The 12268-nt window shown below is 43.1% G+C and overlaps 1 protein-coding gene across 2 annotated transcripts; it reads right to left on the bottom strand.

The window, feature by feature from the left end:
* Window positions 1-1047: 1047 nt before the first annotated feature.
* On the bottom strand, window positions 1048-8887 carry gtpbp10 (GTP-binding protein 10 (putative)). 2 transcript variants are annotated; one of them, XM_063198268.1, is made up of 10 exons: window positions 8752-8887; window positions 8016-8209; window positions 6880-6971; window positions 6503-6647; window positions 5793-5866; window positions 5110-5162; window positions 4032-4139; window positions 2651-2728; window positions 2232-2355; window positions 1048-1860 (listed from the first exon to the last, which is right to left on the bottom strand). In XM_063198268.1, exons 1-10 carry the CDS (start codon window positions 8782-8784, stop codon window positions 1595-1597), a joined length of 1167 nt encoding a protein of 388 aa, XP_063054338.1. In that variant the 5' UTR covers window positions 8785-8887; the 3' UTR covers window positions 1048-1594. The 2 variants fall into 2 exon arrangements, with proteins under 2 accessions (XP_063054338.1, XP_063054339.1); XM_063198269.1 differs by lacking the exon at window positions 4032-4139.
* Between the last annotated feature and the right edge of the window lie 3381 nt (window positions 8888-12268).

The raw sequence follows: 12268 nt of genomic DNA, 5'->3' as shown, positions 1-12268 counted from the left end.
CTGAGCGAAGAAAAAACAATGAAAGAGCTCATCTTCAGTGAGCATGTTACTTGCCAATGCCAGCGCACACTGTTGTCGACAGACCCTCAAGACACACGAAAGGCATTAACACAACTACAGATTACAGTGTGCCTCGCTGAAGGCCTCTTGAACACGGCTCATCATCATTTTCCCAGAGCACCGTTTTCTCAAGGGCAAAAACATGCACTTTGGGGGACAAAAATGCTTCTCACAATAGGGGGGGTGGGGGGAGTCCTCTTGCGTCAGGCATTCCCTCTAAACACACACACACACACATACACACCTGGGCTTGACATTAATTTTTCACTTACCGAATTTTTCGCTTTCCTGAGTCACTAGCCATCCAGCTATTCTACGAGTCACAAATTTGATTGTTGACGCTGTGCGCTTTCACAGTTTGATTTCATGACGCTGTACATCTAACCTCAGAAGATGAGGAAGAAGATGAGTGCATGGGTTTCTACACGGAACTAAAACAGACAAATAGAAACTGAGTAACTGAGCTTTTTCTTGAACTTAAATACAAAAAATTGATACACAAGGGGCAAAGTGCAGAATATACAAAGCTATTCTGAATAGACACTGCTCTGAATAGAATAAGCTACCTGCCAAATTGGCTAGTGACGCTGTAATTGTTACTAGCCACTGCCAAGTTTTACAAGCATTTGGCCAGTTGGCAGGTGGCAGTGTCAAGCCATGACACACACACACACACACACACACGACCTAACCCGAACTGACCTGACTGATTAGTCCCTGGCCGACCCACTCAAGTGACTCATGTCAAGTACACAGATGACTAATTGGTGTCCCTACATCAACGTTCACTCACACTCACGCACGCACAAAAATGGGGGCTTCCATGAAACTCCTCAAAACTCCACCAAATTCAGATCCCATTTGGGATGGACAGGGTGGATAGGCCCAGGACAGTTCAACAGCCTTCACTGACGATTTCAATGTAAGATCTAAGAATCGTAAGATCTAAGCATCGTAAGACAGACCCCATTTGCAAGTGATGGGGGGGGGGGGTCATCTTTAAGTCACTTATGCACAGCCAATGTCCAAGTTCTGGTGATGCCATAAGCACTTCCCATAACATTTACCACGTCTTTGGAAGCAAACAGACTTTGTCACTGGCTTCGTCTTCCCAGTTTCTGGTTTAGGAGATAGTTGTTCACTGCTTGAAAAAGACCTAATTTATTTAAGAAATCAATGATTCAACTTGTGACCTCAAGCAAGATGCCTCAGGAAAATCTATGTTCAAAACGTTGCCTACTTGAACTCATTAGCAGCCAGCTATTTTCAAAACAAGAGCTCCAGACTGCCATGGGTTTTGATGAAGAACTAAATCATGGCTCTACCGCCAAATGGAGGATGAAGGACTTGCTGTAAAAAAGAAGCGAAATTGACGTCTATAGCCATCAATGACACCGAATGAGGTATCTAATTAGGTCCTTTGCAAACAGTTTGCAATCTTTTTTCCTCAGGCAATAAAACTCGGCCCCCACTTGGGTTTGGTCAGTGCCGTACGTAACCCACCGTTCCACGTGGAATTAGCAGGGAGTTAGCCTCAGGCATCGTAACTCAGCCCCCACTTGGGGTTGGCCGCTGGCCTTGGCAGCGTGGACGACGTGCGTGACGTGACCCTGCGGAGGTCGTGGAGCTTGTCCCGGCGCTGGCTCTCGGTGGCCTGGTCCTCCTGCTCCTCCAGAGACTGGCGCAGCAGCTGCCGCAGGTGGGGGATGCCCTCGCCACTGGAGGCCGAGACGGGCACCGTGTGGCCAAAGCTCGGGAAGCGCCTGGGCACCGTGCCCTCTGGCAGCAGGTGGCAGTAGTCTGATGAGGGGGAGAGCAAGGGGGGAGCAAGACAACAAAAGAGGGGGAAAAAGAGGGTTCAGAGAGAGCGAGAGAGAGAGAGAAATATATGAAAGAGAAGATTGATAAATGAAGAGAGAGAGAGAGAGAAGATTGATAAATGAAGAGACAGAGAAAGAAGATTGATAAATGAAGAGAAAAAAAAGAGAGAGAGAGATATGAAAGAGAAGATTGATAAAGGAAGGCAGATAAGGGAGGAAAACAGAGAGAACCAATGAGGGTGAATTAATGACTCAATTCAGTGCACCAGTTTGTGCAGTATGTGTAGATGCTGTGCGTGTGTGTATACACGTATATACTATGTATGCGTATGTGTGTGTGTGTGTGTGTACCTTCTTGGTTGCCCAGCTGATGCAGGAGTTCTTCCAGTTTCTCATCGGCCTCAGGCAGGTCCATCTTATTAACCACCAGTATGACAGGTTTACTCAACAGCTCCTCTTTATACAGCTCCAGCTCCTGAACACATAGTATATTTATTCATATAGCACAATATCTCAATACTCATACATATTCAAGCACTCACACAACAGCTCAGGAGATTGCCAAGAAGGCAGCAACAGTACAAGCACAAAGCCACAAGCAGACACACAAATAACGTTGAACTACAGTGTTTGTGGTAGTAAACTGCTAGTAAACCGTTTGCGATCATTTGAGACCTAGCACAGTTTATATTTCCCTGACATCAGTGACATCCCCATCAATAGTAATTCTGAATGTTGGCTCCAGGCCCTCAGGAGTCTTTGGTACTCACCTTGGTCAAGAGCTGCACTGCCTGGAAAGCGGACCGGAATGGGGTGTGACTACCCAGCTGGAAGCCACACACATCCACCTGAGAGAGAGAGAGAGGGAGAGAGAGAGAGAGAGAGAGAGAGAGAGGACAAAAACAAAAAAATGAGAGAGAGAGAGAGAAGACAAAAACAAAAAAAATGAGAGAGAGAGAGAGACTGACAGACTAAAAGACTGATAGAGAGTGGTATGTGACATTTGGGTTACAGGCGCGCACATATCCACCATTGCTCAGTTCACCTCGCGCACCCCCTCGTGGTAGGCCACCCTACAGTTTGGGAAACCCTGCCTCACATTAATTTAAAAACAGAGGGCGCAATGAGTGTTGATGGGGAAAACCCAGAGGGGCAGACTCAATTCATTTTTTTCTGCACTTTCTAAAAAAAGCATATGTACTGCGTGTAAATTAATTTCCAGGCTTTCATTTATTTATTTACCAATTATACAAATTGATTATGCAAATCGCCACCTAACGCCACAGAAAGAAAAGAAGGAGGGGACAACTTGCCCTTAGGAGACCAAAGTTGAGCACACTCCTTTGCATTGGGTAGGCAGGGTTTGATTTGTCTTTTGTTTGGTTGTACTACCGGACATCTGCTCAAATGTAATGACGTATGCCTAAGGGCAGATTACAGTTGTGCCTCTGCGTCCTTTGGGTCTGGTGGCTAACCACTTTTGCTGGTTTGTATCTGCGCACAAGGTCTCACATTGCTAGCCAAACTTGGAACAGCTCGAGGTTCCTCCACTACATTGCACACACTGCAGTCATTATTACCGGTAAGCAAGGTTGCTTTCTAGCTCAACTGTAAAGGCAATGAACTGGTATCATTATTTGAAATTCCAAGTCCGTTTTTACAAGCAGAAAATGCAAGCATGGAACATTGAGTCTGCCGATGTGTGTTTACATTCGGTGGAGAAACAAGGCTACAGTACAGCATTCAGCATGCAGGCACTGTGCCGCGAGTGGTTCATAGATGCAAAGTTTGTTTGTTTGTTACTTAGTACTTCAGTCATTGTAGCTTCATTTATTAACGCATATTAGAAAGAAAGCATTGATATTGTATTTTGCAGAATATTGGTAGGTTTGCTCTCGCAAACTACCGGCGTTGTGCTGCTACGAGAACAAGGAAGTAGCGAGACGACCAATCACAGCGCCATTTTTCTGTGACCTTCGTGTCTGTCTGAAGGATTTTTTTGAGGTTGCGCAATGACGGGCGCAGAGCCTCTGCGCGAGGTCGTAGTCGCGCAGAGAGACAGATTTGGTGGATGCGAAGGCTCTGCAACCGTCTGCGCAAAAAGGCATGAATTGGGCTTTATGCGTAGGGTTGTGGGTGTGTAATGCCCACCACAAACAGCAGCTGCTTGGTCCTCTCCACATGCTTGAGGAAGCGGTGACCCAGGCCCTTGTTCATGTGTGCTCCCTCAATCAGCCCCGGCAGATCTGCCACCGACACCTGTCAATCAAACAAGAACCAACAGAGCTGATTACGATGCATCACACATCCATGTATGATTTTCACCCGCCCCCTGCACACATCACACACACACACAGTGACGTGACGTCATGTCACACATTGTGCCCCCCCCCCCAATTTCAGTGGGCAGAATTGTACCTCACATGTAGCTTTTCATGGAAAGACATACACATACATATATGTACGCAATACGCATACTAGTCAGTAAGTATCAAACAACAAAACGCAGAAACATTTCTCCCTCACACACAGGGATCATCTCTGGTCAACAAGCAGCCTAATCACAGTGTAAGGTTGATATAATTGCAATCAGTATTAAATAGCAAACTAAACACCTGCAAGGGCTCAAGGTTTATGAACAACAAAAGCAGCCTGATGAAGACACGCCCCGTTGAGCACTGTTGCCATAACCACCCATTCATGCCCTATGTTCTTTGTCCAAACGAGGGTAAATGAGATTTATTTCTGCTGTTCTTTTTTATCGAATATGACTTGCCCTCCCTTTTAGAATAAATATGCTAAAAATGGGGGCACATAAAAACATAAAATAAAAAAGTTGCATTTAAACCCTAAGACCCTCATCTTGCTTTAGAATGTGTTCATTCAACTGTAACATACCCACATTTTCATTAGAAAAAGCTGAAATCTTGAGAGCCTGAATGCAGTCTATATGTGTCTCCAGGCATCAAAGTTCAAACAACATATACAAGTCATCAGGCTAAAATGGGTAAAAGAGGGTAGGCATGACCAAAACGGATGATAAGAGATTGAAATGACAGAAAAGAATTTAAGATTGCAACACACACAGACACACACACACACACACACACACACACACACACACACACACACACACACACACACACACACACACACACACACACACACACACACACAATACAACAGCATAGGCTAAAGAGCACAAGACAAGACGAGATATCATGCCTACCTGTTTGTAGTCTTCGAACATCACTTTGCCAATTTCCGGCTTCAACGTAGTGACTGTAAAAAAAAGGAAAGAAAATTCAGAAGGAGAATGAAAAAACGTTCACCTGGTTGTCTGCATAACATAGCGAACCTTTTCTATGCAAAAATGCATCTGTATATGCCTCATCTAATGACCATGCCAACCTACTAGAATAACCAAGGTATTGAATCAACCAATGTAGGGTTTCTAGGCTTTAGTGACACTAAGCTGATTTTTTTTCAATCTTGACATAACTGTTCATCAACTTAAATTACATTTCTGAACCCTCTTTCATTCCCCTCATGGGCTATTAATACATAAACTTAGCAGCGAGCAACCTGGATTCAGCAGCTACAATGCAGTGCCACATATTCCAAATATCCTGCTTTTACCTGTCCAAATGTCCTAAATTGACAGGTACAACGAGGTCTTTTGGTACGTGTGGCACTGTATTCTAGCTTCAGAATCCAGGTTGCCCATCACTGCTTAAACTACAATGGAGGAGTGTCCGGTCTCTCCAATGGCAGTTTGATTACCACTTCCAACCTGTTGGGTGAGTTAAGATGAAAACTAAGCAGTGTTGCTTTAAGTGATATCACTGTGTGGACGGCAAGGTTACTCGTGTTGAGGTTGTGTGCATGTACTGGATAGTGGCTAGCACTCACAGGGATAGCTGGCAATCTCTGGCTTGGCGTGTGAAATGGCAGAGAGCAGAGTTGACTTCCCTGCATTAGGAAACCTGACAAGATGAAGTCTCAGTTAAAATCAAAACAAAGACAGTGAAGGCTAATTTCAAAGGAAGAGCTCATGATGGTAGGAAGCTGGATAGGTGGAACTTCCACACAAAAAATACGCTAGCAATGCAGAGTAACAGTAATGGAAGATTACCGTCATGATTTTTTCAGCTTTGACCATTATATTTAAGCATCAGTCATAATTTTAAGTGCATATTACCACATTTAAACAGGATTTTATTTTCACATGTACAGTAAGTGCTGGTTAAAGGTGCACTGTGTAAGATTATTAGCAGCTGCTTTCCAGAATTCCGCTGCCCATTCACACATGTCACCTGTTTCACCACCACCACCATCAAATTCCAAGTGTTGATTATAGGTGGGTAAATTGCACATTTCATACATGAAAAAGGTGGATCTTATCCATGTCTGCCATTTAGAATTTCCAAAAATAGACATTTATCACATTTGCAACATTTCTTTTTTTTTTTTCTTTTTTTTTTACTTCAGATCAGACTTGGCAATAGGCAGCACAGTTTCACTGAGCGACAAAGTTTCAATACCTACTCTGGCCACTATCCTACACAGTGCACCTTATGCTTAAGTTATGCTGTTAAGTGTGCTTTTGGTGTCTCCCTCACCCGACCAGGCCCATGTCTGCGATGAGCTTGAGGTCCATCCTGACGTGGCGTATCTGGCCCTTGTTGGGCTGGAAGTCTGTCTGGAAAGAGCCGCCCCGGCCCCCCCTGGCCACACGCACCCGATCTCCCAACACATTCAACGTACCTGAGAGAGAGAGAGAGAAAGAGGGAGAGAGAGTGAGAGAGATATAGCGGGGGAGAGTGAGAGGGGGAGAGCAACCGAGAGAGTGATAGAGTTAGATAGAGGGAGAGAGGGGGGGGTGACAGAAAGAGTGTCTGCAAAGTCTGCACAACTCATCTACCGAATGGCCAGCGCCTGTGGCTGCGGATGGAGAAGTCATCACCTTTCTATGACACAACAGAGGCTCACCACTCACCTAGAACTTTTCCGTTGTCATCAGTGACCGTGATTCCAGGAGGGGCAGGGATCTCGATATTTGATCCTTTCGGTCCTTTCAAAGCCCGCACACTATTGGGGGACATATGAACAACAGACGTCAACAGAACTGAATGGTACTTTCACATAAGACCCCACTAGTGCTGAAACATCTCTGGAGATGTTCCAAAGTATTGCTTGAACTTTTTTTGTATTTCTTTACGAAAGCCTTGTTTTGTGGGGTTCTATCAATTTTAAGAAAAACATCCATGAGGCCTTGCCACAAACTGGTACATATTGAGGCAACTTCTACACTACAATGCGTTTCAAATTGGACATCTTCCGGTTGGCTTAAAGCTCCACTACACAATCAATCTCGTGTTTGAGAGCTCAGAGCTCAAACTTCAAGGGCACTACAGAGACAACGACGACGAAAGGATGCGTCATGATTTTTTACTAGATGGCATCCTACAGCAATGGACGGAGGATCACACAGGACAGAGACCAATGCTTGGCTACCGTTTGCGCTGGGCTTTACGTCATTCGTCAAGGGCAGACAAATTAAGGTGACCTTGTGACAGGACACGGAGCAACGTGGGTTTTAGACTGACAGACTGCTCTGATGAACAAGTGCGTGCGAGTTTGTCGTACCGCTGTATCAATCAAATCAAGGTGATCGGCACTCCACCAGAGCCATCACCACACTGTAGACTTAGAGCAGAGAGATGTGACTGCTGCTGACCATCCTCTGAAAATGCCTTCTTCACTCGTCTCCAAAGCTATACAATCACAACACTTTCCCCCCCACCAACCTGAACTTGTTTTTGGTTGGCTGGCTTGAAATCGAGCCATCTCTGTAGTTCAAATGAGTAACAATTCTGCATCAAACATGTAGGGCAACTGAGCAACAACATTTCTTAGTGAAGCTTGAATTTGTTAAAATCAACAATTGATGTGCCTTACACTTATGGACTGTTCCCACCTATTTGGTATTACTTTCATTCGTTATGCCTTTAAAGTCCTAATGGGAAAGCACACAAACTCAGAACGTTATCATTAAGAAGATAACTGCCCTGAAGTGTGTGGAAGATTTTTGGACCATATTGTCCTCCTCACATGTAAAAGTGAAGGACTCACGTGCTGTTATTCCCCACTCGTGCCACAAAACGTTTCTCGGGGAACTTGTCCTTGATCTTCTTCAGGGAGTAATCTTTGGAGGCCACGACCCACACGTCTCCGCCGTCTCCCCCCTGCCCCCCGAGTCGAGGCAAGCCCATTCCCCCCGCGCCTCCTTTCACGTACACTCGCAAGTGGTCAACAAAGTTGCCATACTGACAGGAAGAGAGACAAACACAGAGCAGTTACATTTAAACGTGATATGACTTTTGCATTGCGAGACGACCCACTGTTGGTCGCCTTCTGTTTTATCAAGGTCACACATAGCTAGACCTTGGTTGGTTGGTTGGTTACTGTAGCTTGTTTTGGAGAACGCAGAACACTGAGATGCTGTTAATGGCTACACGATGTTAAACAAAATGTTGGTATTAAATTTAGGTCAATTAAATGTATTATGTAGGCCTATGCGTTAATCAGCTGATCACAGAGGCATCCTTATGAAAGTTTCAGGACTGGGACAATTTGGCAATACGGCGACTTTAACGTGTTTTCAAAAGATAGCACCATGGATATAGTGAACAATTCTGAATGAAAATGGATCTAAAAGGCTGTTTGTTAATCACAGGCATGCATCATGTTCACCTAAAAACATTGAACATCAAGTTATAGCGAGTTACGATAGCTAGCTAGTCGTATGCTAGTAGTTTTGCATAGCTAAGCTGCAAGATGCGGGCAAGATATGAATAAACTAACAAACCTTGCGGAAGCAACATTTGCTTAACCAAACCATGTCGTTGGACCGGTGATTGTACAGCAATACATCGACCGTGTAAATAGTTATTTACATGCTCAGTCTGCCCGCTGCTGAAAGATCATGCTCCCATGTGTTTCTGACAGTGTACAGGAAGCGAACGTATGCCTCGCAATACGATTGGTTGCCATCAATCAAAGAAGGTGGACCTTCTTTGCATCAAAGCCAATCAAAAGGGAAGGGGAAGTTTGGCTATTCCTCGTGCTGCTGTCCATGGTACCATAACTTTTCCATTGTTACCTGGAAGTTGGCTGATTATTCGTGACAAACACACACACACTGATGCAGAATTAGCAAAATGGGCGAGACGAACACCTTGGAGCTATATCATGAATAAACTTGCAGGCACAATAGAACTTTGAACATACCGGTATGAAGAATATATAAAATTGAATATGAAGTACACAATGAACGCAATAAACACAAACACACACACACACACACACACAATGCAGAGAGAGAGAGAGAGAGAGAGAGAGAGAGAGAGAGAGAGAGAGAGAGAGAGAGAGAGAATACAAGTTTTTGTGTTTCTTGTGCTGCTGAGCTAGCCTACTAGGCTATTGCAACCATATAGGGTGACTTCAGGTAATTTGAGCCATCAGCTAAAATGAGCCATTTAAGGTTTTGGGGTTCTAGCCCCTCTGGAAATGAGACCCAATGACTACAAAGTATGGGAATCTGTTGCCACAACAGATCATTACATGTAACAGGGGATTTTATTGAGTTTTGATTGATATGGTGGGCGGGATACTTATTCCAATGAAGGCTGCACCAGAAAGTTGCATGGAATTTAGCATGGCACGCTAAAGTTAGCCAAATTATTATAAGTATTATAACTTACATATACCAGTAGATATACACATAAAAACAAAGTATGTTTTATGTGTGGATGGTATGCACTATAATAATGTTTGTTAGTGTGGCATATTATTACCCTTTTTGGAAAAAAAGTATGTTTATGGTGTTTCAACTGTTAGCTCAGTGGGTTAAGGTAATTTGAGCCACCACGTTCAGCTAATTTGAGCCACCATTATAATCAATGGGAGTTTGCTGCTGTTTGCTGCTGTTTAGTGGTAGCTAGCTCATGTTTGTGTACTTTTGGAGGAAATATTAAGGAAGATGACAGGTGAAAAGAAATTAATGCAGATGAAAAGAGAGGAGACAGAAAAAGTGAAAAAATAGGATGAACACTGTCCAGAGACATGTGGCTGTACAGAATTGTGATTTAGTATGAAAAGGAATGATGAATTATTGACTTTTTCCCTTTTTTATTTAACCGGCTCAAATGACCAGATAAGGTGGCTCAAATTAGCTGAAGCGGCTCCTTCCAAAAAAGTTGCCACATCCAAGGTTTCAAGACTTGTGGGGCCTAAATAATTATGTTTTATAATATAATTCCAACACAAAATGATGAAATATAGTAGTTATTAATTATATATACACATTAAAAGTGCATAGATGGTATTTTGTTATTTTCCCAAGCGATTTACCAAAAAGTGGCTCAAATTACCTGAAGTCACCCTAGCCTACACAAATTAGTTAACATCACTAAATGATAATGTAATAGGCCTAAGTTGCAATTGCCTAGTCATTACTCTGAGTGTGAGAGAGATCATATACGTTTATTACACACGCACATGTGGAGCCTCTCAATGACGCCAATGGCGTGGGCGCCTACCTCTTTAGTGCCTTATAAAGGTTGATGATCTGGATATTTTGTCAATAGCAATTTGAAAGAGGACGTCTACAACTGGACACAGCTGCGTTCGACTTAAAGTGTAAGTAGCCTAATGTTTTTCGTTCACAGTAGACTATGTCACACGAATTTGTTTAGTAGGCTAAACTGATTTGACGAATAGGTATACCATAGCAACTTCACGCGAAAACATCGAGGGTAACAGCATGTAGACTCATCTTTCCCACGAAATTTCATGTCAGCATGCCATGGTACCTTTATTTTCATTGACTACAACTAAACTGATTTTATTCTTTTTAACTGTGTTTATCTTCAAGGCGTCCAAATCATTCTCTTGAGGATGATATATCTGAAAGTTTCATGGCAAATCACTATTTTTATGTGCCTGACGATTGCGGCTTCATCTACCACATCTGCCATGCCGCGACTTGTCGTGCTGCCCAGTGGTGTAGGGGTCCCCATTCCCGCTGGCATCCACGGGGAAATCAACAACGAATGCTGGGAGGCGGCATCACGAGCCATCATCCATGCGCGCAAATTGCGCGTGTCGGAAAGTCTGGATAGTTTATGGGACTTTCTGACTCACCTGCAATCGTCGCACCAGTCGAAACACAAGGATCTTTATGGAGACCTGGTGCAAGTCTTCTGGGGAAAGTATGTGGACTGCGTCCTGGCAAGGGCGCATGGATTGGGCAAGCGCTTGTCTGTATAGGAGCAAGGAAGCGCAATGGGACCTAATAGACACTCGATTAATGTTTGATGAAGAAGTTGATTGTTAGTATACCGGGATGTGTTTCATTAAGGTAAATGGGATTACTTAATATAATTGGTGGTACATAATGTAAATGCATATAGTCTAATCAAGAATGAATCAATCAAACGGAAAGGCAATGGAAATATTGATGTTTCAGTGCTTGATTTTTTTTTCATAATTGTTGCTAATTTTCTGTCTGACCTTCCCAAAATCTCAATATCATATAACAAACATGGTTTTATTTTACTAACGAGCGCTTGTGTTGATTATAAGCCTACCACAGAATCCAACTCAACGGAGATAACAGAAGCACATGTAGCCCCTTAAATGTGCGCCGTACCTCCAGTGGCTTGCTGTAATAGTCATTGAAATGTAACTACCATAGCACTACAATACTATGACACAACAGAGGCCCTTTAGTAATGCACCACGACTTGGTCATTACCATACTGGTAACAACACATTTATGAAGTCGCGTCTTAAGGGGTTAAAAAGATTAGGCTATGGCATATGCTTTATGCCAGGTCTGATCATTGTTGTTGTTGTGTTACTGCTTCCAAACATAACAAATGGATAGGGCCTACCAGATAAAATGATAAAATCGACAAATATTGTTACAAGAATTGTGCCATTTAAGAGGAAGGATTTTAAACCTGTGTTCAACAATGCATATAGGCTATATATAAAGTATATGCCTTAGTCATTTTTGTTGTTATCATCTAAAAACTACATGTTGCTGTGGGCTTGTAATATCTTGCCATTTTCAGTTGTCACATTGACAAGAGCCTGTAGTGTTGAAGATGATTATGCAAGCTAGTTGACATTATCAACTGTAAAACACCAGCATAATAAATAAATAAATAATTTGTAAATGCAGACCCACATTATTAAGAAATGAAATGAATGAGGTGCTTGATGACCTGCTTAGCACCACACTGTATAGTCTTAACTTAAGTGTTTACTGGCATGAGACAAGCGTATACTAATCAGAGTCATGCTCATTGTGAGAGTAA

Source organism: Engraulis encrasicolus, chromosome 5 (assembly GCF_034702125.1).
Source record: "Engraulis encrasicolus isolate BLACKSEA-1 chromosome 5, IST_EnEncr_1.0, whole genome shotgun sequence".
Lineage (NCBI taxonomy): Eukaryota > Metazoa > Chordata > Actinopteri > Clupeiformes > Engraulidae > Engraulis > Engraulis encrasicolus.
This window is presented reverse-complemented; position numbering and strand designations above follow the sequence as displayed.

Bases quoted from the DNA above. Each gene is read 5' to 3' on its own strand.
- gtpbp10 (XM_063198268.1), bottom strand. From the start codon at position 8,784: ATGGTTTGGTTAAGCAAATGTTGCTTCCGCAAG. The intron at 6,972-8,015 runs GTGAGTCCTTCA...GTCCCCCAATAG, and splicing joins CGAGTGGGGAATAACAGCAC to TGTGCGGGCTTTGAAAGGAC. The intron at 5,163-5,792 runs GTGAGTGCTAGC...TTTTTTTTACAG, and splicing joins AGAGATTGCCAGCTATCCCT to TCACTACGTTGAAGCCGGAA.